Source organism: Bos grunniens, chromosome 19 (genome assembly GCF_055505025.1).
Source record: "Bos grunniens cultivar Pamir isolate PY7600 chromosome 19, Bosgru_T2T1.0, whole genome shotgun sequence".
Taxonomy (NCBI): Eukaryota; Metazoa; Chordata; class Mammalia; order Artiodactyla; family Bovidae; genus Bos; species Bos grunniens.
The window spans coordinates 22,139,382-22,165,381 of NC_141183.1; the positions used below are offsets into that span (position 1 = coordinate 22,139,382).

The 26,000-nt window shown below is 42.1% G+C and overlaps 2 protein-coding genes, 1 long non-coding RNA gene and 1 pseudogene across 5 annotated transcripts in view; 3 read left to right on the plus strand and 1 right to left on the minus strand.

Moving 5' to 3' along the window:
• Positions 1-26,000, minus strand: part of LOC147351646 (uncharacterized) — a 70,575-nt gene that overhangs the window by 31,156 nt on the left and 13,419 nt on the right. The window lies entirely within an intron of this gene.
• LOC147351651 (uncharacterized) lies at positions 3,652-4,802 on the plus strand. Its single transcript, XM_086360982.1, has one exon. It carries the CDS (start codon positions 3,703-3,705, stop codon positions 4,327-4,329), a length of 627 nt encoding a protein of 208 aa, XP_086217108.1. The 5' UTR covers positions 3,652-3,702; the 3' UTR covers positions 4,330-4,802.
• On the plus strand, positions 17,555-18,384 carry LOC147351652 (keratin, high-sulfur matrix protein, IIIA3A pseudogene; annotated as a pseudogene). The gene has a single exon (XR_015148411.1). The product of XR_015148411.1 is annotated as a keratin, high-sulfur matrix protein, IIIA3A pseudogene (transcript).
• On the plus strand, positions 24,657-25,597 carry LOC147351653 (keratin, high-sulfur matrix protein, IIIA3A). Its single transcript, XM_086360983.1, has one exon. The coding sequence runs from the start codon at positions 24,808-24,810 to the stop codon at positions 25,204-25,206; it is 399 nt and encodes a 132-aa protein (XP_086217109.1). The 5' UTR covers positions 24,657-24,807; the 3' UTR covers positions 25,207-25,597.

Below are 26,000 nucleotides of genomic sequence, written 5' to 3' on the forward strand. Positions count from 1 at the left end.
ATATCTGTTTCTGTGTTAATACAGTATCTTTATCCATGATTACCTGTAAATAAGTTTCATTCTATAGATCAATTTGAACTTCCTCAAATGTGTTTCATCAGGTTACACATTGCTTGCCACTTAAACAAATGTGGTTTTCCTCAAGTATAACTATGATCCCTTTGTTTGGAATGTTTCTCCCACTTTTCTCAACCAGGCAAAACAGACATATTTTTTAAAGGACCATTACATACCCTTAATTTATCCAAAAACCTTCATTCACTCGACAAACATTTGTCACTAATGTGCTCTGTCCCAGTAACGAAATTAAATTTTATAGTTCATGCCCTCAGGGTGTCTGCATCACAGAGAGTGCAAAATTCGGAGCACAATGCAGGGACAAATTGTATTTGAACAGGGTAGTTAATCATTTGTAGGAAGCATTCAGGGGAAAGCTAGGGTTTTGACAGAGGAATAGTAGTTTGCAAAGATAATGACAAAGATGAAACATTCCAGGAAGATGAAGCAGCTTCAGCAAAGGCTTGCAAGCTTTATTTTTCACCCCTTCTCAGTTGTCCTAATACAGCTTAACTTCTGTTTAATCTTACACACAAGCTTTCTTTTTTTCCTCTTAACATTTCTATGCTTCTTTGGCCTATTGCTTAAAGAAGTAGTAAGAATACACTCTATATTATATGCTGCATTACAGATTCAAAACAAATATAAGATATTCAGCACAATGCTTAGTGAATACAGCACAATGCCTAGTGAATTTAGCATAATGAATAGTGAGTACTGCACAAATGATAAATGTCATCATTCCTCACCTTTTATTGAAAATGTATGGAACTTATCCACATACTATATATGTTGATCTCAGTTCTTCATTTAAAATAACATAGGAAGCTCAGTTCAGTGCTCTTTGACAACCTAGAGGGGTGGGATGGGATTGGGGTGGGAGGGCAGCTCAAAGGGAGGGGACATATATATAATTATGAGTCAATCACATTGTTGTACTGCAGAAACCTACACAACCTGGTAAAGGAATTATCTTCCAATTAAAAAATAAAGACTTAAATAACTGTCATTCTTTTGAAAATGAAAGTCATTCAGTCATGTCCAGCTCTTTGCGACCCCATGGACTATACAGTCCATGGAATTCTCCAGGTCAGAATACTGGAATAGGTAGCCATTCCCTTCTCCAGGGGAACTTTCCAACCCAGGGATTGAACCCAGGTCTCCCACATTGCAGGCAGATTCTTTTCCAGCTGAGCTATCAGGGAAGCCCTTCTTTTAACTATTGCCAAACTGTTTGTTTTCATACCGTTCATGGGGTTCTCAAGGTAAGAATACTGAAGTAGTTCGCCATTCACTTCTCCAGTGGACCATGCTTTGTCAGAACTCTCTACTGTTACCCGTCTGTCTTGGGTGGCCCTACACAGCATGGCTCATAGTTTCATTGAGTTAGACAAGGCTGTGGTCCATGTGATGAGATTGGTTAGTTTTCTGTGTTTGGTTTTCAGTCTGTCTGCCCTCTGATGGAGAAAGATAAGAGGCTTATGGAAGCTTCCTGATGGGAGAGACTGACTGAGGGGAAAACTGGTCTTGTTCTGATGGGTGGAGCCATACAATTTTCTGTTGATTGGCAAGGCTATGTTCCCTCTGTGCTATTTACCTGGGGCCAAACTATGACGGAGGTAATGAAGATAATGGCTTCCTCCTTCAAAAGGTCCCATGCACACACTGTTACACTCAATGCCCCCAACTCTGCAGCAGGCCACCGCCAACCCACACCTCTGCCAGAGACTCCTGGACACTCACAGGCAAGTCTGGGTCAGTCTCTTGTAGTATCACTGCTTGTTTCTTCTGGGTCCTGGTGCACACAAGGTTTTGTTTGTGCCCTCCAAGAGTCTGTTTCCCCAGTCTTGTGTAAGTTCTGGTGGCTCTGTGGTGGGGTTAATGGCGACTTCCTCCAAGGAGACTATGCCATACTTCCTCCAAGGGGGCTATGCCAGGTCTTCTGTACCCAGAGCTCCTGCCCCTTCAGCAGTCCACTGCTGAACTGTAACTCCTCAGGAGACACTCAAACACAGTTCTGTCTCAGTCTCTGTGGGGTCTTTAGGTCCTGGTGTGAACAAGGTATGTTTGAGCCTTCTAAGCATCTCTAGCATGTATGGACAGTGATTCTAAATGCAATTTTGCCCCTTCTACCATCTTTCTGGGACTTTTCCTTTGCCCTTGGACTTGAGGTATCTCCTTAAAGTCATTCCAGTGCCACACAGCCACCACTACAGCATCAGCTACCATCTTGCAGGTGCTTCTCTGTCCTTGGATATGGGGTATCTCCTCACAGTCACCCCAGCACCACATAGCCAATGCTCCAGGGCCTACGGACTTGCTGGAGCTGCTGCGTGCCAAAGAATTGATGCTTTTGAACTCTGGTGTTGCAGAAGACTCTTGAGAGTCCCTTGGACAGCAAAGAGATCCAACCAGTCCATCCTAAAGGAAATCAGTCCTAAATATTCATTGGAAGCACTGATGCTGAAGCTGAAACTCCAATACTTTGGCTACCTGATGTGAAGAACTGACTCATTTGAAAAGACCCTGATGCTGGGAAAGATTGAAGTCGGGAGAAGAAGGGGATGACAGAGGATGAGATGGTTGGATGGCATCACCGACTCAATGGGCATGAGTCTGAGTAAGCTCCAGGAGTTGGTGATGGACAGGGAGGCCTGGCATGCTGCAGTCCATGGGGTTGCAAAGTGTCAGACATGACTGAGTGACTGAACTGAACTGACTGAATCTGTTTCTTATGCATGTGTCTTAGTCAAGTATCTACAGGAAACAGATGAGGAGTTATCTGTCAGGTTCTCTTACTACCCAACCGAATATCTTGGATACATATTTTTGAAGGCTTAATCATTCCAAACATGTTTATATACAACGAATGCTTTTATAATAAAATATCCTGTATACAAGCTTGACAACTAAAAGATAAATCACAACATCTCATTCTGATTGCCTAGCCTGGGAGACATACAGCAAAAATGTGTTTCTTCTCTTTAAAAGCTATGAGTATTGCTAAGTGCTTGAGACAGTGGAATGAAATCAGACACAGAATTTGAAACTTCCTTGTGGTCTAACTATCTTCCTGCTCATCCAAGATGCCCACGTAGGATCACATTCATCCATATTATTTGTGGGACATCCTCCCCCCAAATATCTTTCTGTCTAATTCCTTTTCAATGTTTCATCTGACAAGCCATGTTCCCCTCACCTTTGACAACAAAATACACATGAGCCTTATAAGAAACATTTCCTCTCTGAAGTTCAAAGAGCAGTGATAGGAGAGAATATCACATTCCCCCCAAAAAAAATGTTAGTGTCATATGACTAATGTTTCATAAGACATTGAACCCACCAGGAGCAAAGGTGACACCCACTAAGGAAGAACTGGGACTGGGCTCTCAATTGGACACACAGGAGCATACTAGGAAAAGGAATAGTGTTATTTTCTCCATTTTGGAATACTAATTGAGAAACACACAATTATGTAATTAAATGATCAAGTTTCCTAGAAGGGTAAACAATAACCAGGAAATAATGATGTCATGATAGCAGCTTTTCAGCAGGATATAAAGGGGGCTGTGGGCCAAGGCAACTCTCATACTCAAGAAACTCACTTTCCTGGAAACTCACCTAGAACCTCCACCCTCTGACACCATGGTCAGCTCCTGTTGTGGCTCCGTCTGCTCTGACCAGAGCTGTGGCCGAAGTCTCTGCCTGGAGACCTGCTGCCGCCCTAGCTGCTGCCAGACCACCTGCTGCAGGACCACCTGCTGCCGCCCCAGCTGTGGTGTGTCCAGCTGCTGCCGCCCGGTCTGCTGCCAGCCCACCTGCCCTCGCCCCACCTGCTGCATCTCTAGCTGCTACCGCCCCTCCTGCTGTGGTTCCAGCTGTGGTTCCAGCTGCTGCAGGCCTACCTGCTGCATCTCCAGCTGCAGGCCCCAGTGCTGCCAGCCTGTGTGCTGCCAGCCCACCTGCCCTCGCCCCACCTGCTGCATCTCTAGCTGCTGCCGCCCCTCCTGTTGTGGGTCCAGCTGTGGGTCCAACTGCTGCAGGCCTACCTGCTGCATCTCCAGCTGCTGCAGGCCCCGGTGCTGCCAGTCTGTGTGCTGCCAGCCCACCTGCTCCCGCATCTCCAGCTGCTGCCGCCCCTCTTGCTGTGGCTCCAGCTGCTGCCTGCGCCCAGTGTGTGGCCGGGTCTCCTGCCACACCACTTGCTATCGCCCCACCCGTGTCATCTCCACCTGCCCCCGCCCCGTGTGCTGTCCCTCCTCTTGCTGCTGAACCTGCTGTCTTGTGACCACTCTCTCCACTTACCTCTGTCCCACATATGTAGATCCTTTTTTGTGCTGACCCATAGGACTCATGGAGTCTAGCTGACATCACTCAGTTAGTTGAATCTCATGATTACAGTGGGTCCACCACTGTTCTTCTGACTCTGTGAACATATTCTGGCTCATTTATAATTCTTCCTTGTCATATTTTCCTTTCTATATCAGCAAGTAAGAATTAATTTGCAATCCATCAGATAAGAAATTATCTCAGTCCTCTCAATGTTTCATTCTTCCTGATATTTTGGTCATGATCTGCAGGTGGTCCACCAGGTGGCTATTATCTGCAGCCGCTGAGTGGCACTGACTTGACACCCTGAGATCAGGGGTGGGGGGGGTCCAATTTACCCTTTATTTTCTCCTCAAGTGAATTTCTTTTGTTTTGTCACGTCTCTGCTTTCTAATAAACTTCTCTGCACATAAAAATTCACTGGTATTTTTTCCTATTATTTTCATGATCATTTTACTTACTAACTAGACAATTTATATTGTATATGAAGATACAGGAAGAATAACCCATGTTGAAATCACTTTGACAATAGATGCTACATCAGATATAGATGATTTAAGATTTTAGAGCAAAACTGGCATGTATGTATATGTGCATGTGCATGTGCATGTGGCTTAATATACTAAATTAGGGCAGAGTTAATCAAAACACATTATACCCTTTAATAGCACTAGCTCCCTTTTGGAAAAAAAGGATAAAATTTCTGAGTGTGGAGTACATGTCAAAGAAATTTTTAAAAATTGCACTAGCTCCCTTTTGGAAAAAAAGGATAAAATTTCTGAGTGTGGAGTACATGTCAAAGAAATTTTTAAAAATTGCCTGTAAAGAATTTAATGTATTCAATTCCTTTCACTTAATAAACAACATTTCCAAGTTATAATCATAGACGGGTTATATGTTCCATTGAGTTCAGTTGAGGAGATACCATGTTTCATTGTATTTAAAAAAAAAAACATTTTATTAAGGTCTGATTGCTGTATTAAAAAGTTATATATGTTTAATGAATACAACTCAATGAGTTATATATTACTGTATATTTTTCAGCTTTTATTTTATTTTTTAAAATTTAAATTTATTTATTTTAATTGGAGGCTAATTACCTTATAATATTGTATTGGTTTTGCCATACATCAACATGAATCCGCCACGGGGGTACACGTATTCCCCATCCTGAACTCCCCTCCCACCTCCCTCCCCGTACCATCTCTCTGGGTCACCCCAGTGCACCAGCATCCTGTATCTTGCATCAAACCTGGACTGGCGATTCATTTCTTATATGATATTATACATGTTTCAATGCCATTCTTCCAAATCATCCCACCCTCTTCCTCTCCCAGAGTCCAAAAGACTGTTCTATACATCTGTGTCTCTTTTGCTTTCTCTCCTACAGGGTTATCGTTACCATCTTTCTTTTTTATTTTTTTTATTTTTAAACTTTACAATATTGTATTGGTTTTGTGTTACCATCTTTCTAAATTCCATAATATGCGTTAGTATACTGTATTGGTGTTTTTCTTTCTGGCTTACTTCACTCTGTATAATAGGCTCCAGTTTCACCCACCTCATTAGAACTGATTCAAATGTATTCTTTTTAATGGCTAATACTCCATTGTGTATATGTACCACAGCTTTCTTATCCATTCATCTGCTGATGGACATCTAGGTTGCTTCCATGTCCTGGCTATTATAAACAGCGCTGCGATGAACATTGGGGTACATGTGTCTTTTTCAATTCTGGTTTCCTCAGTGTGTATGCCCAGCAGTGGGATTGCTGGGTCATAAGGCAGGTCTATTTCCAGTTTTTTAAGGAATCTCCACACTGTTCTCCATAGTGGCTGTACTAGTTTGCATTCCCACCAACAGTGTGAGAGGGTTCCCTTTTCTCAACATCCTCTCCAGCATTTATTGCTTGTAGACTTTTGGATCGCAGCCATTCTGACTGGAGTGAAATGGTACCCCATTGTGGTTTTGATTTGCATTTCTCTGATAATGAGTGATGTTGAGCATCTTTTCATGTGTTTGTTAGCCATCTGTATGTCTTCTTTGGAGAAATGTCTATTTAGTTCTTTGGCCCATTTTTTGATTGGGTTGTTTATTTTCCTGTAATTGAGCTGCAGGAGTTGCTTGTATATTTTTGAGATTAGTTGTTTGTCATTTGCTTCATTTGCTATTATTTTCTCCCATTCTGAAGGCTGTCTTTTCACCTTGTTTATAGTTTCCTTTGTTGTGCAGAAGCTTTTAAGTTTAATTAGGTCCCATTTGTTTATTTTTGCTTTTATTTCCAATATTCTGGGAGGTGGGTCATAGAGGATCCTGCTGTGATGTATGTCAGAGAGTGTTTTGCCTATGTTCTCCTCTAGGAGTTTTATAGTTTCTGGTCTTACGTTGAGATCTTTAATCCATTTTGAGTTTATTTTTGTATATGGTGTTAGAAAGTGTTCTAGTTTCATTCTTTTACAAGTGGTTGACCAGATTTCCCAGCACCACTTATTAAAGAGATTTTCTTTTCTCCATTGTATATTCTTACCTCCTTTGTCAAAGATAGGTGTCCATAGGTGCATGGATTTATCTCTGGGCTTTCTATTTTGTTCCATTGCTCTATATTTCTGTCTTTGTGCCAGTACCATACTGTCTTGATGACTGTGGTTTTGTAGTAGAGCCTGAAGTCAGGCAGGTTGATTCCTCCAGTTCCATTCTTCTTTCTCAAGATTGCTTTGGCTATTCAAAGTTTTTTATATTTCCATACAAATTGTGAAATTATTTGTTCTAGCTCTGTGAAAAATACCATTGGTAGTTTGATATTTTTTAGAAAATATGCCAGATCTGGATGGTGTGCTGTGTTTCTGAGTATATCTCTCAGAGTTTTCCTTGTAATTCAAATGTCTCCTCACTTAACAAATGTCTCTTCACTTAACAAATGTCTCCTCACTTAACAATTCAAATGTCTCCTCCTCCTCACTCACTTAACATAACTTAAATATCTCCTCCTAGGAGGTTGGAATTTCAGAGTTCACTTTTTAACGATTCTTTTAATTGATGCTAATTTGTAGTTTTGAGTAGTTCTCAGTTGGGGTACACACTGACTCGGGGTGGGGGGCATGTTGATACTGAATTCTACAAAGAAGATTGAAACCTGCCCAATGAGTAAGTAATGGCAAGATTTCCTAACCCCTGATTTAGAATTTGAAATAGCAACACCTTTGGATAATGTCCACTCCAGTATTTTTGGGTTTCCTTGTGGCTCAGCTGGTGAAGAACCCGCCTGCAATGTGGGATACCTGGGTTTGATTCCTGGGTTGGGAAGATCCCCCAGAGAAGGGAACAGCCCCCAACTCTAGTATGCTGGTCTGGAGAATTCCATGGACTGTAGAGTCCATGGGGTCGCAAAGAGTGGGACACGACTAAGTGACTTTCACTTTCACATTTGGATAGTGTCAGAAATTACTTTCCAAAATAATGTTCTATGACTTGTCTATAAAAATATTTTAAAATTGAACTAAAAGTTAAAGCATCATTAGAGCATCAAACATTCTCAACTACTAAAACACTTTCTATGCTGGCTACTTCCAGGATGAGGAAAGTAAGGGGAGCTCATCTGAAGGAAACACACAGACCACCTTCTTCACAAGGGTAATTATCACTAGAAATAAACTGAATATATATCATCTCACTTGCCAGTTGCTATATTACAATCCATGCCAAAGTTTAATAGCCAAACACAGCAACAATTTTTTATTTCTCACAATTCTGTGCATTGACTGGGCATTCTGATGATCTTTCCTGTTCTCACTCATACCACTGTGCTGATCTCAAAATTTAACTGGGATTCAAAGTTCCAAGATTTACATGTCTGGTAGTTGACTCTTCCAGGAAGGAAAGGAAAATGCTTGAAGACTTCTTAAGGCTTAGATTCCAGAACTCATATAACACTATTTCCACTGTATGCTATTGGTCAAAGCAAGTCCTAAGGCCAAACTAGACACAAAGAGTAAGGAAACAAAATCTACCTCTTGATGGGAAGAATTGCAAGACATGCTGGCCAGTTCAGGGCTGAGGCAGAATGCGGAAGCTCTACTAAGTCAATGTCAGTCCTGAGGATCCCTTCCTCCCTGTCTTCCACTTATTTGAATATAAATAAGAACATTGATTCATGTAGGTGATATGGATTCCCACCTCTATGAATTACAATGAGAAAGTTTTGGCTGCAATTATTGGCAGAGATGGGGCTCCATGTAATGACAGCTCTTCATATTTAAGAGAAGAGAAATAAGGAAAATGAGAACTTCCAGACTGCAGAAGGGCCCCAAGTGTGCACCTGACATTAGTTGCTCACGGGTTGTGAAAATTTGTCACCTTCCTAGTAACAAAATCACTGCAGATGGTGACTGCAGCCATGAAATTAAAAGACGCTTACTCCTTGGAAGAAAAGTTATGACCAACCTAGATAGCATATTCAAAGCAGGGACATTACTTTGCCAACAAAGGTCTGTCTAGTCAAGGCTATGGTTTTTCCTGTGGTCATGTATGGATGTTAGAGTTGGACTGTGAAGAAGGCTGAGCACCGAAGAATTGATGCTTTTGAATTGTGGTGTTGGAGAAGACTCTTGAGAGTCCCTTGGACTGCAAGGAGATCCAACCAGTCCATTCTGAAGGAGATCAGCCCTGGGATTTCTTTGGAAGGAATGATGCTAAAGCTGAAACTCCAGTACTTTGGACACCTGATGCAAAGAGTTGACTTATTGGAAAAGACTCTGATGCTGGGAGGGATTGGGGGCAGGAGAAGGGGACGACAGAGGATGAGATGGCTGGATGGCATCACTGACTCGATGGATGTCAGTCCGGGTGAACTCCGGGAGTTGGTGATGGACAGGGAGGCCGAGCGTGCTGCGATTTATTGGGTCACAAAGAGTCGGACACGACTGAGCGACTGAACTGACTGACTGAGTAACAAAAGAGACTGTATGACCCCTATACACTTGAGATTTGATATGATGGAAAAAGCCAAAAGAGATTTTTTACTTAAAAAAGCAAAAGTGAAAATGTCAAGAGGGAATGCTGCTCTCGCAATCTGTCCCACCTTCTCCTCCCACTGTGCCTGCAAGTCCATTCTCTATGTCTGCATCTCTATTCCTTCCCTGCAAAGAGACAATAGCATTGACATATATACACTACCATGTGTAAAATAGGTAGGTAGTGGGAAGCTGCTGTATAGCACAGGGAACTCAGCTCCATGTTCTGTGAGGACCTAGAGGGCTGAGACGGTGGGGAGGGAGATTCAGGAGGGAGAGGATATATGTGTACATAGAGCCGACTCACTTTGTTGTACAGCAGAAATGGACACAACACTGTAAAGCAATTATAGTCCAATAAAAATAATAATAACTAACAAAACTACAAACCACCAGCCAAAAAAATAAATGTCAAGTGGCAGAGAGTGCCATCTCTCTCACTTCTTCTATCAAGAGACTAAGACTATTGAAGCTTTGCAGAAGACATGGAAAGAGACTCTGACGCAAAAGAGTTCATTGTTATTGGCTTGATCTCAAAAGACATAGAACCCAGAACATCTTCGTGATTTAGGAGGAGGTATGGCAGTTGGACAAATTCTCCAGTCATCTCCTGCTAAAGCTAATATTTACTATGGATTAATGGAATATTTACTCTCCAGTGCCCTCCATCCCCCATCCCCCATCCCAGCTGAAAAAGCAATTTCACCGAAGGAAAGTCCCTAAAAGACTTTGGAAGCCACGATTTTCACCATTATACAGATGAACTGTGTGGTTTCTGGTGTTAGGTAACCACATGGTTGAAGGAGTGGAGGAAAGTATTATTTGTCATCATAACATCAAACTGACAAGAGTAGAACCCCCAGTATTCAGGGGCAACCAAGACCAATAGTTGGTTAGTAAATAAAAAATACAGTCATAGAGTGCTTCCACACCCAAGGAACGCGAAAGTTCTAAGGCAAAAACAATTCCTGAAGAACATTAACTCATGATAAATAATGACACATCACAAGAGGAAATGGATCTCCACTGGTTCACCCTCATAATGGTTTAGACCTTGCTGTTGCTGGGAGTCCCAGGGATTTCTCTGGCCCAAGACAGATGATTTTCTCAGCCTGGTATTCCTACACCATAGCAAAGAGTAAAATTGGATTTTAAACTCATTTATATTGCAAACAGTTCTACATATAGATTTTGTTTTCCTTCTATCAACATTCACATAGAATAAGATTCACTGGGCTTCTCTTGCTAAGAATTTACAGTTCTGGCTATCTCAGATGAGAGATCCTTCCAGACTCTTTTGTAATCTTTTGGGCCCAGTAAGGGAGTTAAAACCCTAGCCCAGAGTCATTGGTTCATATCCTGAAGAAGCTTCAGCATCAGTTCACAGATTGAAAAATTTGGTCTGAAGTTCCAGCTTCATTTTGGAGTCTGGAAACTTTTGTTTTCTTTCTTTTTTAATTTTTATTAATTTCTATATTTTTAATTGGAGGATAATTTCCTTGCCACAAAAAGTTGGACACGACTGAACAACTAACATTTTCAAAATTTCTTTACAATATTGTGTTGGTTTCTGCCATATATCAGCATAAGTCAGCCATAGGCATACAAATGTCCCCTCCCTCTTGAAACTCCCTTTCACTTCCCACCCCATCCCACTCCTCTAGGTTGTCACAGAGCACTGGGTTTGAGCTCCCTGCATCATACAGCAAATTTTCATCAACTATCTCTATTACATATGGCAGTGTATATGTTTCAGTGCTGTTCTCTCTATTCATCCCACCTTTTCCTCCCCCAACTGTGTCCACAAGTCTGTTATCTATGTCTGCATTTCCACTGCTACCCTGCAAATAGGTTCATAAGTACCATCTTTCTAGGTTCCATATATATGTGTTAATATATGATATTTGTTTTTCTCTTTGACTCACTTCACTCTGTGTGATAAGCTGTAGGTTCATCCACCTCATTAAAACTGACTCAAATGTGTTCTTTTTACGGCTGAGTAATATTCCACTGTTGGAGAAGGCAATGGCAACCCACTCCAGTGTTCTTGCCTGGAGAATCCCAGGGGCAGGGGAGCCTGGTGGGCTGCCGTCTATGGCGTCGCACAGAGTCGGACACGACTGAAGCGACTTAGCAGCAGCAGCAGCAGTATTCCATTGTATACATGCACCACAATTCCTTATCCATTCTTCTGTCGATGGGTATCTAGGTTGATTCCATGTCCTAGCTTTTGTAAGTAGTGCTGCAATGAACATTGGAGTACATGCGTCTTTTTGAATTACAATTTCCTCAGAGTATATGCCTAGTGGTGGGATTGTTGGGTCATATGGTAGTTTTATTTCTAGTTTTTTAAGGAATAGCCATACTGTTCTCCATAGTGGCTGTATCAGTTTACATCCCCAAAACAATACAAGAAATTTATTATTTTAAAAATTATATCCAGGGACTTCCTTGGTGGTTCAGTTTAAGACTGCGCTTCCACTGCAGGGGACACAGTTTAATATATGAAATGAATCGCCAGTCCAAGTTTGATGCATGATACTGGATGCTTGGGGCTGGTGCACTGAGACGACCCAGAGGGATGGTATGGGGAGGGAGGAGGGAAGAGGGTTCAGGATGGGGAACACATGTATACCTGTGGTGGATTCATGTTGATGTATGGCAAAACCAATACAATATTGTAAAGTAATTAACCTCCAACTAAAATAAATAAATTTATATTTAAAAAAAAAAAGAAAAAAAATCCCTGGTTGGGAAACTAAGATCCTGCACAGCCAAAAAATGAAAGTGATGTGGAGAATGGGAATTCTTTTGCAGTCCAGTGATTAGGACTCAGTGCTTTCACTGCCAGGGACTTAGGTTAGATCCTGCAAGTCACTCAGTATGGTCAACAAATAAATAAATAAAACAAAAAATTATGTCCAGAATCCATATATATGCATATATATAGTCAGGGGGGAGATTTCATATCAATTTGGTATCCGTGCTGCTGAAGTCCTTCAATTAACTTTCCCAAGAGAAAATTTTGTCTGCTAGTCATTGAAATAATTGGTACACAATGAAATAGGATTTCTAATGAAATATTTGATTAAATCAATAGCTGCTTTCATAAAATCAGTGCCATTCCCATACTTTTGCCTGTTGAATACCTAATCAAAGACAAACTATTAGGAGACAGATAACATGAATTTCTTATGGAGAAACCAAGCAGCCCCTGTTTAATCAATGACATTTCTTGGTTGATCAGGATGAAAAGAGTAAGTAAAACGAAAGTTACCCACATGAATGGAGATCCAGAGGATGAAATCCAGTTGGACTTTCTAAAAGTCTTTATTCAAGCTTCATAACAAAGGTTATAAAGTAACTAATTAGCACTCTGGCAGATTAGATCACTCTTCACTAATATTTACTGTCTGCCTCTCCTGCGTCTTTGGGAGACGTGTCCTCTCCCCATTTCCTAGCCATGATTTGGACTTCACCATGTGACTTGCTTTGGCCAATGGGATACTAGAAGACACAACCCTAGCCAAGATTTGGGATGTGTTTGCATGATGGGAATTGCTCCCTTGTGCTGTCAGAAATAGGGTTACTAGGTAAAATGCAGGATGCCTCATTAAACTGGAATTTCAGATAAACAACAAATAATTTTTTATGTAAGGATGCCCTATGCATACTTACATATACTTACACTAAAATATTATATACTTACAGTAAAATATTATTTGTTGCTTATTTGAAATTCAAATTTAACTGAGAGATGTGTATTTTTATTTGCTGATTCTGGAAACATGAATTCAGAAGGAAGTCCAAAACTAATCCATGGCCAGAAACCAAGACCAGCCTTAAAAATCAGCCAAACTCAACTGAACTGCGGACAAGTGGCCAAGAAATAAATACTTGCTGTTGTATGTTATAAGAGTTTGTGATTATTTGTTATGCAGCAAGAGTTGACTAATTCAACTGTGGTGGCAATGAGAAACTAGTAAATATATCAATTGGTATGAAAAGATTAACCAGATAGTTTTCCATAAATGAAATAACAATAGGGGAATGCCCAAGTGTTTTGCTGGACTTGATTTTATCTCAACTTTCTGGAAGACTAGATTAATAATAATCTCCAGGTTTATAGATAAAACTAAGTTCTTATGATTTGTCGCTGATGGCCCAGGCAGGATGTCTGCCTCTGTGAGTTCCTGTGGCTGAACACTGTTTGAGAGCCCCACTACTGGTGTCCCCATAACCAGGGAGAGCCACAGGCACACCCTACCTCCCCAGGAGACACTCCAGGACCAGCAGTGCTCCACGGCCCAGAAGAGAAGAGCTGGGAAGCAGGCTTTGGGTCAACAAGAGAAAGTTCCTGTCCACAAAACTCCAGCACAACAGCCCCAACGTGGACTGCAAGGAAAGGCTGCTGACCAGACAGAGGGGGAGAGTCAGGATAACCCCCTGGAGACCAACCATCACCCCAGCACGTGGGGCAAAGAGGAGGGGCCCCAACTTTGCTTCATCTTTGCCACCACAGACCCAGTCTTACTTTATGGAGAACATGCAGTTTGTGTAGTGGGAAAAGCACACGCTAATGTATAAGCAGAGCCAGATACTCATTTCCCTCATCATGCACTAGTGAGGACAGGTTTTCCTTCCATAGCTGTGGAGACTCCAAACACAATCCACAGGGCATCTTCAACCCCAAGCCAATTGCAGGAGCACAGGTTTGGACTGTCCCTCTTTCTGAAGAACATGAAAGGTATCAAGCCTCACAGTTGAAGAGTATCTTGACTACTTAATGGACTGGGTGTATAATGCCTGGAAAAAAAAGAAAAACCCTGCAAAATAAGCTTTAAGACATTTATGATATGCCATATGAGATGCAGTCTCTATTTTGAAATTTTGTTTTATTTTTTATTGAAGTTTAGTTGACTTGCAATATTATATTGGATCAGCATGGTGATTCAATATTTTTATAGATTATACTCCATTACAGGTTATTGGTTATGGTCCTCTGTGTTGTATGATATATCCTTGTTGCTTATCTATTTTATACAAAACAGTTCGTATCTCTTAATCCCCTGAAGGGGAAAGTGTTAGTAGCTCAGTCATGTCTGACTCTTTGTGACTCTATGGACTGTAAGCCTGCCAGGCTCCTCCATCCATGGGATTTCCTAGGCAAGAATACTGGGAGTGAGTTGCCATTTCCTTCTCCAGGGGATCTTCCTGACCCAGGAATCGAACCTAGGTCTCCTTTATTGTAGGCAGATTCTTTATTGCCTAAGCTACCAGGGAAGCCCCTTGATCCCTACCCCTAATTTTATTTTGAAATGCTAGGATGTGCTTCTCCCCAGTTCATGGTAACCCCACTAGTCCCTGATAGACATAGCGCTTTCAGGAACAGGACCATCACAGACCACTTTGTGCATGAGGCTGAAATTGAAGGACATGCAAGATATCTCAATAGTTTATTTAAAAATAAATGCAAATATTTTTAAAAGCACTTAAGAATAGTAAAAAGTGAAATTATTCATCTTAAAGTGAAGAAAAATCCCACTGGATTTTGTAAGCATGTTTGTTAAAACGTAAGTTTAAGGGTCAGACATACTTGGGATGTAACACAGACTCTTGAGAGCTGTGTTATTCCAATTATTTAAGAACTGTATAACCTTGGGCAAACTACTTAAACTCGCTGAGGTTCAAATCTTTATCTACAGAAGTAATAATATGTAACTCATTTGATTGCTATGATGACTAATAAGACAGGTAAAGATACCTATTATAGTCCCTGGAATGTGCATGTGTGTACGTGTGTGTGCACGCACATGCTCACTTGCGTCTGACTCTTTGAAAACCCACAGACTTAGTCCACCAGGCTCTGCTGTCCATGGAATTTTCCACGTAAGAATACTGGAGTGGGTTGCCATTTCCTACTCCAGGGGATTTTCCTGAACCAGGGATCAAACACACCTCTTCTGTGTCTCCTAGTACTCGATACATATAGTAACTTAAAGCTCTTACATACTGAGAAGAAAAACCAGTGCTCACAGCATCAGCAAACAAAACGATACATCCAGAGGGAACTATTATAAACTGTTCTTAGGGGAAAATGCGTATAAGCTTCCAGTAAGGGCCTAGTTAAGAAATTCCTTGTAAAACTGTGATACATTAATTCGAAGGACTGTTGAGGCCAAAAATTTCCACAGAATGTAAGTCATAAATAAAAATGTTATTTGTAAGCAAATCAGAATATATTACCCTTATATCAAATTAAAATGTGACTTTGCCCACAATATTTTATGTAATTCTAGCCACATTATGTCAGAGAACATTTAGTCTGTACAGTAAAAATCAACTAATATTATAAAAGGAGCCAAGAGAGTATCTTGGCATGAGGAATATAGAGAATGAACTTGATATAATTCACATTCGTGATATCTTTCATGATATCATTGAAGGAAAAATAAAACTGATACCCTCATGACAACAACAAAAAGCCTCCTCCTTGTAGCTCAAGGGGGTAATTTTAGGACAAATGACATTTTAAAAGCATTTGATTAGTGATTTGCAAGCTCTTGGCCCTTTTTTTTCCATTTAGCACATGGCTGACAGGACAGGATTCTTTATTTTTTTTTTTAATTCAAAGGAAACGTGTAAATGTACTTCATACATAAGATTCAAATTTATAGAACTCATCATAAAGGGTAAAGTATAGGGTGAAGGTACAATTAAAAAACAATAAAAGGAATTAGACAAGTGCATATCTCACAGAGCCACAATGTGCTACCAAGGGAAGCCAGACTATACTTTGCTGCTGCTGCTGCTGCTAAGTCGCTTCAGTCGTGTCCGACTCTGTGCAACACCATAGACGGCAGCCCGCCAGGCTCCCCAGTCCCTGGGATTCTCCAGGCAAGACTATACTTTAAGACCTGGGAAAAAGCGGTTCCCCCACCCCATCCCAGCTCTAATAAGTCAACCTCTATTGATTCTCTGTGCTGGTGCACAGATCTGGCCTAGCTTGCAAGCCCTGAGGCCCTTTTGGATTATCTGTCATTGGGGTAAATTGTTTCCTCATTCATTTTTAGTTGGGGACTTCCCCGGTGGTTCAGGGGTAAAGAATCTGGGTCGAGAAGATGCCCTGGGGAAGGAAATGGCAATCCACTCCAGAATCCCATAGACAGAGGAGCCTGGCGAGGACTCCAGTCCATGAGGTCACAACTTAGCGACTAAACAACGGCAACAATCACTCTAAGTGATCCCTACTTGAGATTGTCAATTATATTCCAGTAAAACTGGGGAAGGAAAAAATACTTAAGATATTCTCTCTCCTGTCTGACAACTATATCATCTGCAAAGGCTGATAAACAGAAAAGTCACAGTAGACGTTGTTTACTGAGGAATGAGGAGACTGGGACCCCATGAGGTGACCATGGTGAAGCCACATGACCCTTTTCATAAAATGAGGAGATATATGTATAAGTTCTCTGCCATCTCTTCGCAGAATCTACACATGCAATGACAACCCCGAGAAATTACACAGATAAAAATTGCAATGGATGCTTGATGAGGGTTTTATCATTAAGGTAGAGGTTGAGTTTGGTTTGGAAGGTGAGGAGGGTACAGAATCCACCAGGACCACCCAGGCCCTCCTGGGGAGGAGTGATTAAACCGTGTGGCAGCCATCCTGGGTGCCATGTAGCCCTCCTCATATGGAGAACCACAAACCTGCCTTTCAGTGAGTCATGGAGGAGACACCCGGGAAACAGGTGACACTGGGCTGGCTGGAGTGCTACTGTGAGCCTGTTAGCTTCATGTGCATGGTTGCAAATACCAGGTCACTGTTTGGGTGGCAATTATGGGAGTCTTTGAAGTCCAGAAATAAAATGCTAACTACAGGGCCAAAGGATAAAGTAATTAGATACTAGCGTAATTTGGAAAACACATTCTTTTTTATATGGATTGCATATTTCAAAGGAAATTTCACTAGCTTCAAATCATGTGGCTAGATTTGGTGACTATAAACAAAACAAGAAAACAGAAAATATCTGTGGGGTGTGTGCGTGGGTACAGGGGTAGAGGGTTACCAAAACTGGTATTAGTCAATGCTAAATCCTCACTTGATTGGCCAGAATATTAACAAGGAATGGCATGAGTCTCTGGGGATCATCAGCTCCTGGCCAGGGTATATAAAAGGCCCCAAGCACGGGGAAGACACTCACACCTGAGAACACTCAACTCCTCTCACCACTTCAACCCCACTCAGCCCCACACACCACCATGACCGTCTCCTGCTGCGGCCCCACCTTCTCCTCCTCCAGCTGTGGCGGAGGCTGCCTCCAGCCCCGCTGCTACCGCGACCCCTGCTGCTGCCGCCCAGTGTCCTGCCAGACCACCGTGAGCCGCCCCGTGACCTGCGTGCCCCGCTGCACGCGCCCCATCTGCGAGCCCTGCCGCCGCCCGGTCTGCTGCGACCCCTGCAGCCTGCAGGAGGGCTGCTGCCGCCCCATCACCTGCTGCCCCACGTCCTGCCAGGCCGTGGTCTGCCGCCCCTGCTGCTGGGCCACCACGTGCTGCCAGCCCATCTCTGTGCAGTCCCCGTGCTGCCGCCCCACCTGCTGCCGGCCCGCCCCCTGCCGCACCACCTGCCGCACCTTCAGGACCTCCCCCTGCTGCTGAGACCCCACTTTCTTATAAAGCAACATCCTGGAGCCTAAGCATCCACTCTGCATTTTAATTACGCTGAAAGAAAAATAGACATTTTTTCATAAGGTGACAATAGTCATTTTTATATTTTACCATTTGGATACATAAGCAGATGTCCAGTCAAACGTGCAGGTGTCTCCATCAGCAGAAGTCACAATGGATGCTAAATCCATCTTTAAAAGTCCCCAGAATGGGTGTTGCAAAGCCATTCTGAATTCCAGAGGCTGCTTAAACTCTCCCCTCCATCTTTTGAATGTATTGCCTGCTTATTTTTCAATAAACTAATTTTTTCCTGTAACACCCCCGCTTCCTGATTCATTCATTAGTGCATGTTTATGAGTGTACACAGATGAGCAAACAATGAAAAGGAAGACAGATGGAGAGGATGAAGGAGACAGGAGAGGAAAAGAAGAGGTACAGGGATCCAGGTATGAGTCTTAGCAAGTGGTACAGGACTGTGAGACCAGTCCTCAGACTGCCCACGTGCGTAGGAAGTCTGAGCACACTAGGTCCTCCGTGGCTTGTCCTTTGCCCACATCTCCAGGTTCATGTCTCAACACTCCCCAACTGTATTTCACTCTAAACAACTCTGAACTTCTCACAGTAACTGGCACAAGTCATGAAGTTCCATGTCTTTGCTTTTGTCATGTTCTTCATTTAATCTGGAATATTTTTTCATCTACCCCTTCCCTCCACCCTCTCCATCTACCTAACCCTGAGTCATTTCCAAGATTCAGCTCAGTCCTCTCCAATTGTTCTGTCCTAAGCCCTCCATCATGTATGGATGTGAGAGTTGGACTGTGAAGAAAGCTGAGTGCCGGAGAATTGATGCTTTTGAACTGTGGTGTTGGAGAAGACTCTTGAGAGTCCCATGGACTGCAAGGAGATCCAACCAGTCCATTCTAAAGGAGATCAGTCCTGGGTGTTTTTTGGAAGGAATGATGCTAAAGTGCTGAAACTCCAGTACTTTGGCCATCTCATGTGAAGAGTTGACTCATTGGAAAAGACTCTGATGCTGGGAGGGATTGGGGGCAGGAGAAAAAGGGGACGACGGAGGATGAGATGGCTGGATGGCATCATGGACTTGATGGACGTGAGTTTGAGTGAACTCCAGGAGTTGGTGATGGACAGGAAGGCCTGGCGTGCTGCAATTCATGGGGTTGCAAAGAGTTGGACATGACTGAGCAACTGAACTGAACTGAACTGAACTGAAGCCCTCCATCACACAAACACACATGCATAACATGCACGAACACACATGCACACACCCACAAGCTAGGTTAGGTGCCCCTAAGTTGTGCCAATAACATCCTATACTTCCTTCCCTCTTCACAAGGCATAGTATTGAGATTATCTACTTCTCTACCTCAAATGAAGGGGCCACAATTTGCCTGGTTCCCATTACTGAGGTTGATGTTTAGAATATAGCTGGTAGTCAATTTCTATTTATTGAATCAAAATACATTAGAAGGGAATTGTCTTTATGAAAAGAATTCTAAAAGCTATATATTTACTTAAAGCAAAAAATTCATCAGTTTAACTTAAATTTTCTGACCTCCAGTTTTCCCTGTCTACAAAATGAGAAAATTAATATTTATAAATGTAGATTTCTGGATAAGTTAAGCAACTTAATGTTTATAAAGTGCCTGGCACATAGGAAGCACCCCTACTGTTACCAAACCAATTTTGATCTGCTCACTCATGCACAGTAAAACAAATCTTTTGACACTGCATTGTGGTGAAGAAAAGTGCAGAGTTGATTGCAAGGCAACCAACATGGAACCAAGCAAGGAGAATGGGCAGCTTGGGCTCAGAAGACCTGAACTCCCCAGTGGCTCTCAGGGAAGTGTTTTAAAGGCAAGGTGAAGAGGAGGGTCTTGGGTCCAGGATCAGCTCACACTCAGTTTTCTGATTGGTTGATAGTGAGGTTAACAGGGTGATATTTCAGGAATCTGCCTTCAACCTTCTGATTCTAATTGGTCTGGGGTCTCTGTGCGTGTGATCAGCATGCAATTAATTTCTTCTGCCTGATGCGGGGTTTAGTGTCTGCAAAACAACTGAAGGGTATGGCTCAGAATAGTATCCTTGACAAGGAACTGAAAGTCCTTGACTTTGTTTTATGGCTGAACTATCATGATTTTGTCTTGCTTGACTGTCTTTCTTTGTTTCTGTATTTCTCATTTCTTCTATTAAATTTGCTCTTTGGAACTTGGGGGAGGCTTAGGAAGCTAAAGCTTTTCTGCAAACAAAAAGCAGACGGGGACAAGGAGGAATTTGTTCCTGGGAAGGCCCCACAGCGTCCTGGCCTGTTTCAATACCATTCATATTTGTTGAACATTTGATCATCGCTATAACAAACAGGCTCAAAAGATGTGCTACTTATTACACATCATGTTATTTTAAGTTGGAAGGCATTCAGGGGAAGACTTTTTTCAGGATAATCCATAACCACTGCCAGAGACTAATTTCCTAATAAATACAATAAAGACGGCACAAAAAAATTCATGATTAGGTCCAGGCTATTTCAGGATGAAAGGGCTCTTTAAAGGCTGATTTACAGTATGCAGGAAAGAGTCCTTGATGGCAGGATTTATGAATATGAATAGGGGTTTATCATCAGGGGTAATAAGAACTGGGGATATATATGCATTTGATAGTTACACTTTCCCTTTCACCCTAACCCAAAGGAATTAAACACAAAGCTGTAGGAGACTCCAAAAGATTACTTGTTTAGTCTTCCTTAGATTTAAGGAGATAAATACTTAAACCACTTAGAAGAGATATTTATTTTTTTTAATTCGAGAAATAAATCCCAGTAGTTCCCTGATCACACAGGCCTTTTGTCTTTTCCAACTAAAATATTTTCTCTTTTCAACTAACAATACCCGTATCTTCTGTCGTCTACATTTTTGTGGATTTTATAATAAATTTGGATTATGAAGAACATCAGAGACTGTTATTACAGATGAGGAAACTGGGGCTGCTAGTGTTAAAGTATTTGCTCTAAATTACAAAATTGACAGGTGGTGGAGAAAGAATTTATTTTTTAACTTTTCATTTTATATTGGAGAATAGGCAATTAATAATGTGGCGATAGCTTCAGGTGGATGGCTAAGGGACTCAGCCATACATATAAACGTATCCTTTCTCTCCCAAACTCCCCTCCCATCCAGACTGCCACATAACACTGAGCAGAGTGCCCTTTGGTATACAGTAGGTCCTCGTTGGTTATCCCTTTTAAATAAAGCAGTGTGTACATTTCGATCCCATTCTCCCTATCTCTCCCTGTGCTCCTTCCCTCCTGGTATCCATAAGTATTCCATTCTCTAAGTCTGTGAGTCTGTTTCAGTTTTGTAAATAAGTTTACTTGTATTATTTCTTTTTAGGTTCTGATATCTCTCTTTCTCTATCTGACTTATTTCTCTGTCTTCCCCATCCTCCTCCTGCCCTTTTTCCCTCAATCTTCCCCACTCCCATCTCTGACACTTATGAGTGGAGGCTATTTTAAGGATCATTTTGGAGAACACAGAATGCATTTTCTATTTTCAGAACTTGCAAAATGTCCTACCATCCAGGGCGCCCAAACTAGTTTCTAAAAAAACATAACTCATGACACTCATAACAAAACACAACTCATGAAACTATTGAGGTAAGGGCATGGCTTTTTCTGGCCATCAGAAAGAGTCATCATCACTACATGCTTCTTCAATCCAACTAAAATATCCCATAAGTTATCGCCACCTTAGATAATGTTTACTTTCTTCTACTCTAACAATTATGCTCGTGCAGAACATCTGGAATTTGCACAATGTAACTAAAAAAGCCCATGAGATAAAGGCCAGGGACACATCCCTTTTCTAACAAACTTAGGTCCATTAGTGTGCTATAGCAAGGGAGAGCACACAGCATTAGAAACACAGGACATCCCACCAAGTGAAGGTAAAGGTTTTTATAGGATTTTGAGGAATGGGAAAATTCAGGTAAAATTACGTGAAATGGTAGGTTCAAAGCCAAATGCGGCTTTGTTTTTTTTTTTTTTTCTCTCATTTTTTTAAATTTTATTTTTAAACTTTACAATATTGTATTAGTTTTGCCAAATATCAAAATGAATCCGCCACAGGTATACCTGTGTTCCCCATCCTGAACCCTCCTCCCACCTCCCTCCCCATACCCTCCCTCCGGGTCGTCCCAGCAGCGCTGGGCAGTGAAGTGGACTTACTGTCTCCTTTCTCTGGAAACCACAGTTAAGATAACTGCGGAATGTGGTATCTGAAAATCTCGTATCTGATTCTCTGCCCCCTGGATTGGATATTGAGACTGCTTTTGTGTTAAGGTGATTACGGTCCTATCCAAGCAATAGTGGGATGTCCCCTTATTACTTGGGATTCCCAGGTGGCTCAGTGGTAAACAATTCGCCTGCCAATGCAGAAGATGCAAGAGACACAGGTTCCAGCCGTGAGTCAGGAAGATCTCCTGGAGTAGGGAATGGCAACCCACTTCAGTATTCTTGCCTGTAAAACTCCACGGACAGAGGAGCCTGACAAGCTACAGTCCATGGGGCCACAAAGAGTCAGACACGACTAAGCATAGCACAGCCCTTATTACTATTGTTACTTCAAATAGCAAAGTTTCTGACAGTCCATGATCACAGAACACAAGATTTCTTAGGACTATGTCCGTTTGTCAGTTAAAATAAGCAATGAGTTTACAGATGTATTCCTATTCCTAATGTTTGAATCTCTGTATATATTCTAAGGGATTCCCTGGAATCCCTTAGGTAAAGAATCTGCCTGCCAATGCAGTAGGTGCGGGAGACTCAGGTTTGATTCTTGGGTGGGGAAGATTCTCCGGAGGAGGAAATAGCAACCCATTCTACTAGTCTTCCCTGGGAAATCCCATGGACAGAAGAGCCTGTTGGGCTACAGTTCATAGCATCGCAAAAGAGTTGAACACAATTTAGTGACTAAACAAACAACAATATATTCTAAGCCGAATAACAATATGCTAAAATAATCCATAAATTAAGCGAGTTCTTATTTTATTTCCCTATATGAGACAGAATTTTTGATTACTACTACTACCTGTTCACTCTTTTAAAGTGACTCAGAGTTGGAAAAAGACCAGGAGTTATGCATCAGTGTTTGTACTCAAAAGATGGTGTGCAGTATTGCTGAAGCTTTGCCACTCTTTTACCTGTACATCTCTGGAGAAATCACTTCACCAATTTGGCCTTCCACAAATTGGGGTAGACTATCATGGATCAGAAACTCAAAGGCCTTTAAGGACCAGAATTATGGTGGACAGAAGTGTGTCAACTACCTCAGCAACCTTTGTTCAATGTTATCTTTTTTTAGCATTTATTTATTTAATGTCACATTTTTTGAAGTATAGTTGGTTTACAATGTTATGCCAATAGAAAAGAGTACACTGTTATTTTTAACCTTTTTTCCAATTTACATTTATTTTCTGTACCCCCATTTTTCTTAGCTGAGACTGAAAAAGACAAAATAATCTTATCAATCACCAGTTCACTTACTTCCCTTTGTCATTTTTAAAATTTTTATTACCTTTTTTGGCTGTACCATGTGTCATCTGGGATTTTCTTTCACCAACCAGGGATGGAACCCATGCCCCCTGCAGTGGAAGCACAGAGTCTTAACCACTGGACCACCAGGGACGTCCCTCCCTTGTCTTTCTTAGAAGCCTACCTTCACACTTGATATGTAAGCAAGCAAAATCCTCAGCCAACAAACCAAAGCATCTACAACAGCAAGATAATTAGTCCCTTTATAAATATTTTAATGTGTGTAGAAGAACTCAGTACAAGTGCTTATGTCACACCTAGGAAGCAAGAAATATTCCAATTTCGGTGTTATTCCTAAGACTCAAGAAGGAATACTCAGAAAGGCATAATACGAATAAAATCTTTACTTCGTTTGGCCTTACTGTTGCATGAAAAGTTTGTCTCCTTTAACTGGCTTCCCTGCCTTTGTCTTACCTTTCTAAAAATTGTAGTTACTCTGTGATAAGAAACTACAGTATAGCACTATTTACTTAGTAAGGGTCCCATATGTTGCTATGAAGTGATAGGCCAGTTCAGGCCACTAAACAGCATTACTTGAGTGACTTAGGTGGTTATTTCCTGATAAACAAGGTGAAATAACACATTATTTTACAGAAGCACTGGGCCATTTGTTCCATTGCAGAAGCAGTACACATCACCTTTTACAAGCCATTTTGGTTTTCCAGAAACTCATCCTTCATTTCAGCGTCAATCAGAAACCAGGCTTACGACTCATGAACCTTATAGTCCCACGCTTAGTCATGGATGATGAACAGAGGAAAGTGTGATGGTGGCAACACTGGATTCCTCAAACTTTCAACTCGTCTGTCACATGACATGGTCTGGAAGGATTAGCTATTCAATGAGTAATTTTTCAGATGATGTAAATCATTAAGTATTCATTTCAAGGGGAAAAGCAGACAGGAAGAAACAAAAGCACCTATCAGCGATGCTGGTATTGCTGCCTCAGCAGTTGAATCCACCAATCTGGGGTTCTCATTTCAATGGGCAACCACAACTCCAGGAAACAGCTTGTCATGGGGATCATCAGCTCCTGGCCAGGGTATATAAAGGGCCCAGAGCAGGAGGAAGACACTCACACCTGAGAACACTCAACTCCTCTCACCACCTCAACCCCACTCGGCCCCACACACCACCATGACCGTCTCCTGCTGCGGCCCCACCTTCTCCTCCTTCAGCTGTGGCAGAGGCTGCCTCCAGCCCTGCTGCTACCGCGACCCCTGCTGCTGCCGCCCAGTGTCCTGCCAGACCACCGTGAGCCGCCCCGTGACCTGCGTGCCCCGCTGCACGCGCCCCATCTGCGAGCCCTGCCGCCGCCCAGTCTGCTGCGACCCCTGCAGCCTGCAGGAGGGCTGCTGCCGCCCCATCACCTGCTGCCCCACGTCCTGCCAGGCCGTGGTCTGCCGCCCCTGCTGCTGGGCCACCACGTGTTGCCAGCCCATCTCTGTGCAGTCCCCGTGCTGCCGCCCCACCTGCTGCCGGCCCGCCCCCTGCCGCACCACCTGCCGCACCTTCAGGACCTCCCCCTGCTGCTGAGTAGCCCTGCAGGAAATCACCCCAGGTATTCAGAAACATGTGCCAGCCCTTCCGACCCTGATGGATCAGATGAGAGATACTACTTTTGAAACCTATCTGCCTGCAACAATTAACTGAGCAGTAACTCTTGATCCCTTTTCCCCCACAAATATGTACCTAAATCTGGCCTTCTTTGATGGTCTTTAGAAAAATTCCAGCTTTCAGGATTTGAATTCTTGGCTTTAAAAAATGAATAAACAAAGATTAAAATTGCTCTTGAATAGAGCCCTAGTCCACTGACTCATCATCACTTCTCTACTATTTCAAGATGAGATATTTTTCTAGGATAATATTACATTTATCCGGGGGCTGTGCATGGTAAAATAATAAATTTTTGTTTCTCAGATGCAAATGTGTTTCTTTATTGTTTATTAATCTTCAAAAGTTCATTTTTTTAGCTTATGTTATAATACGGGGGGGGGGGTCAGAAGAAACAAGTGAAGAAAGATTTTCCAAGGGCCATTATTTTTTAATTTTAGGAACAATTCACGCACAAGGTCTCTAGTTTTAATAGCAATCCAGATAATTCAGAACCTCTTACATGAACCACCTTCATATTTCAAGTCAAAGTTTTCATTCATGCTGAGGATGTGGAGAGTTGATAGGAAGTCTCTCTGATCCCAAACTTGACTAATGAATCATTCTCACATCTGTGATAAGGGGGAGGAAACCTAAGTCCTAAATATTCATTGGAAGGACTGATGCTGAAACTGAAGCTCCAGTGTTTTGACCACCTGATGCAAAGAGCCAATTCA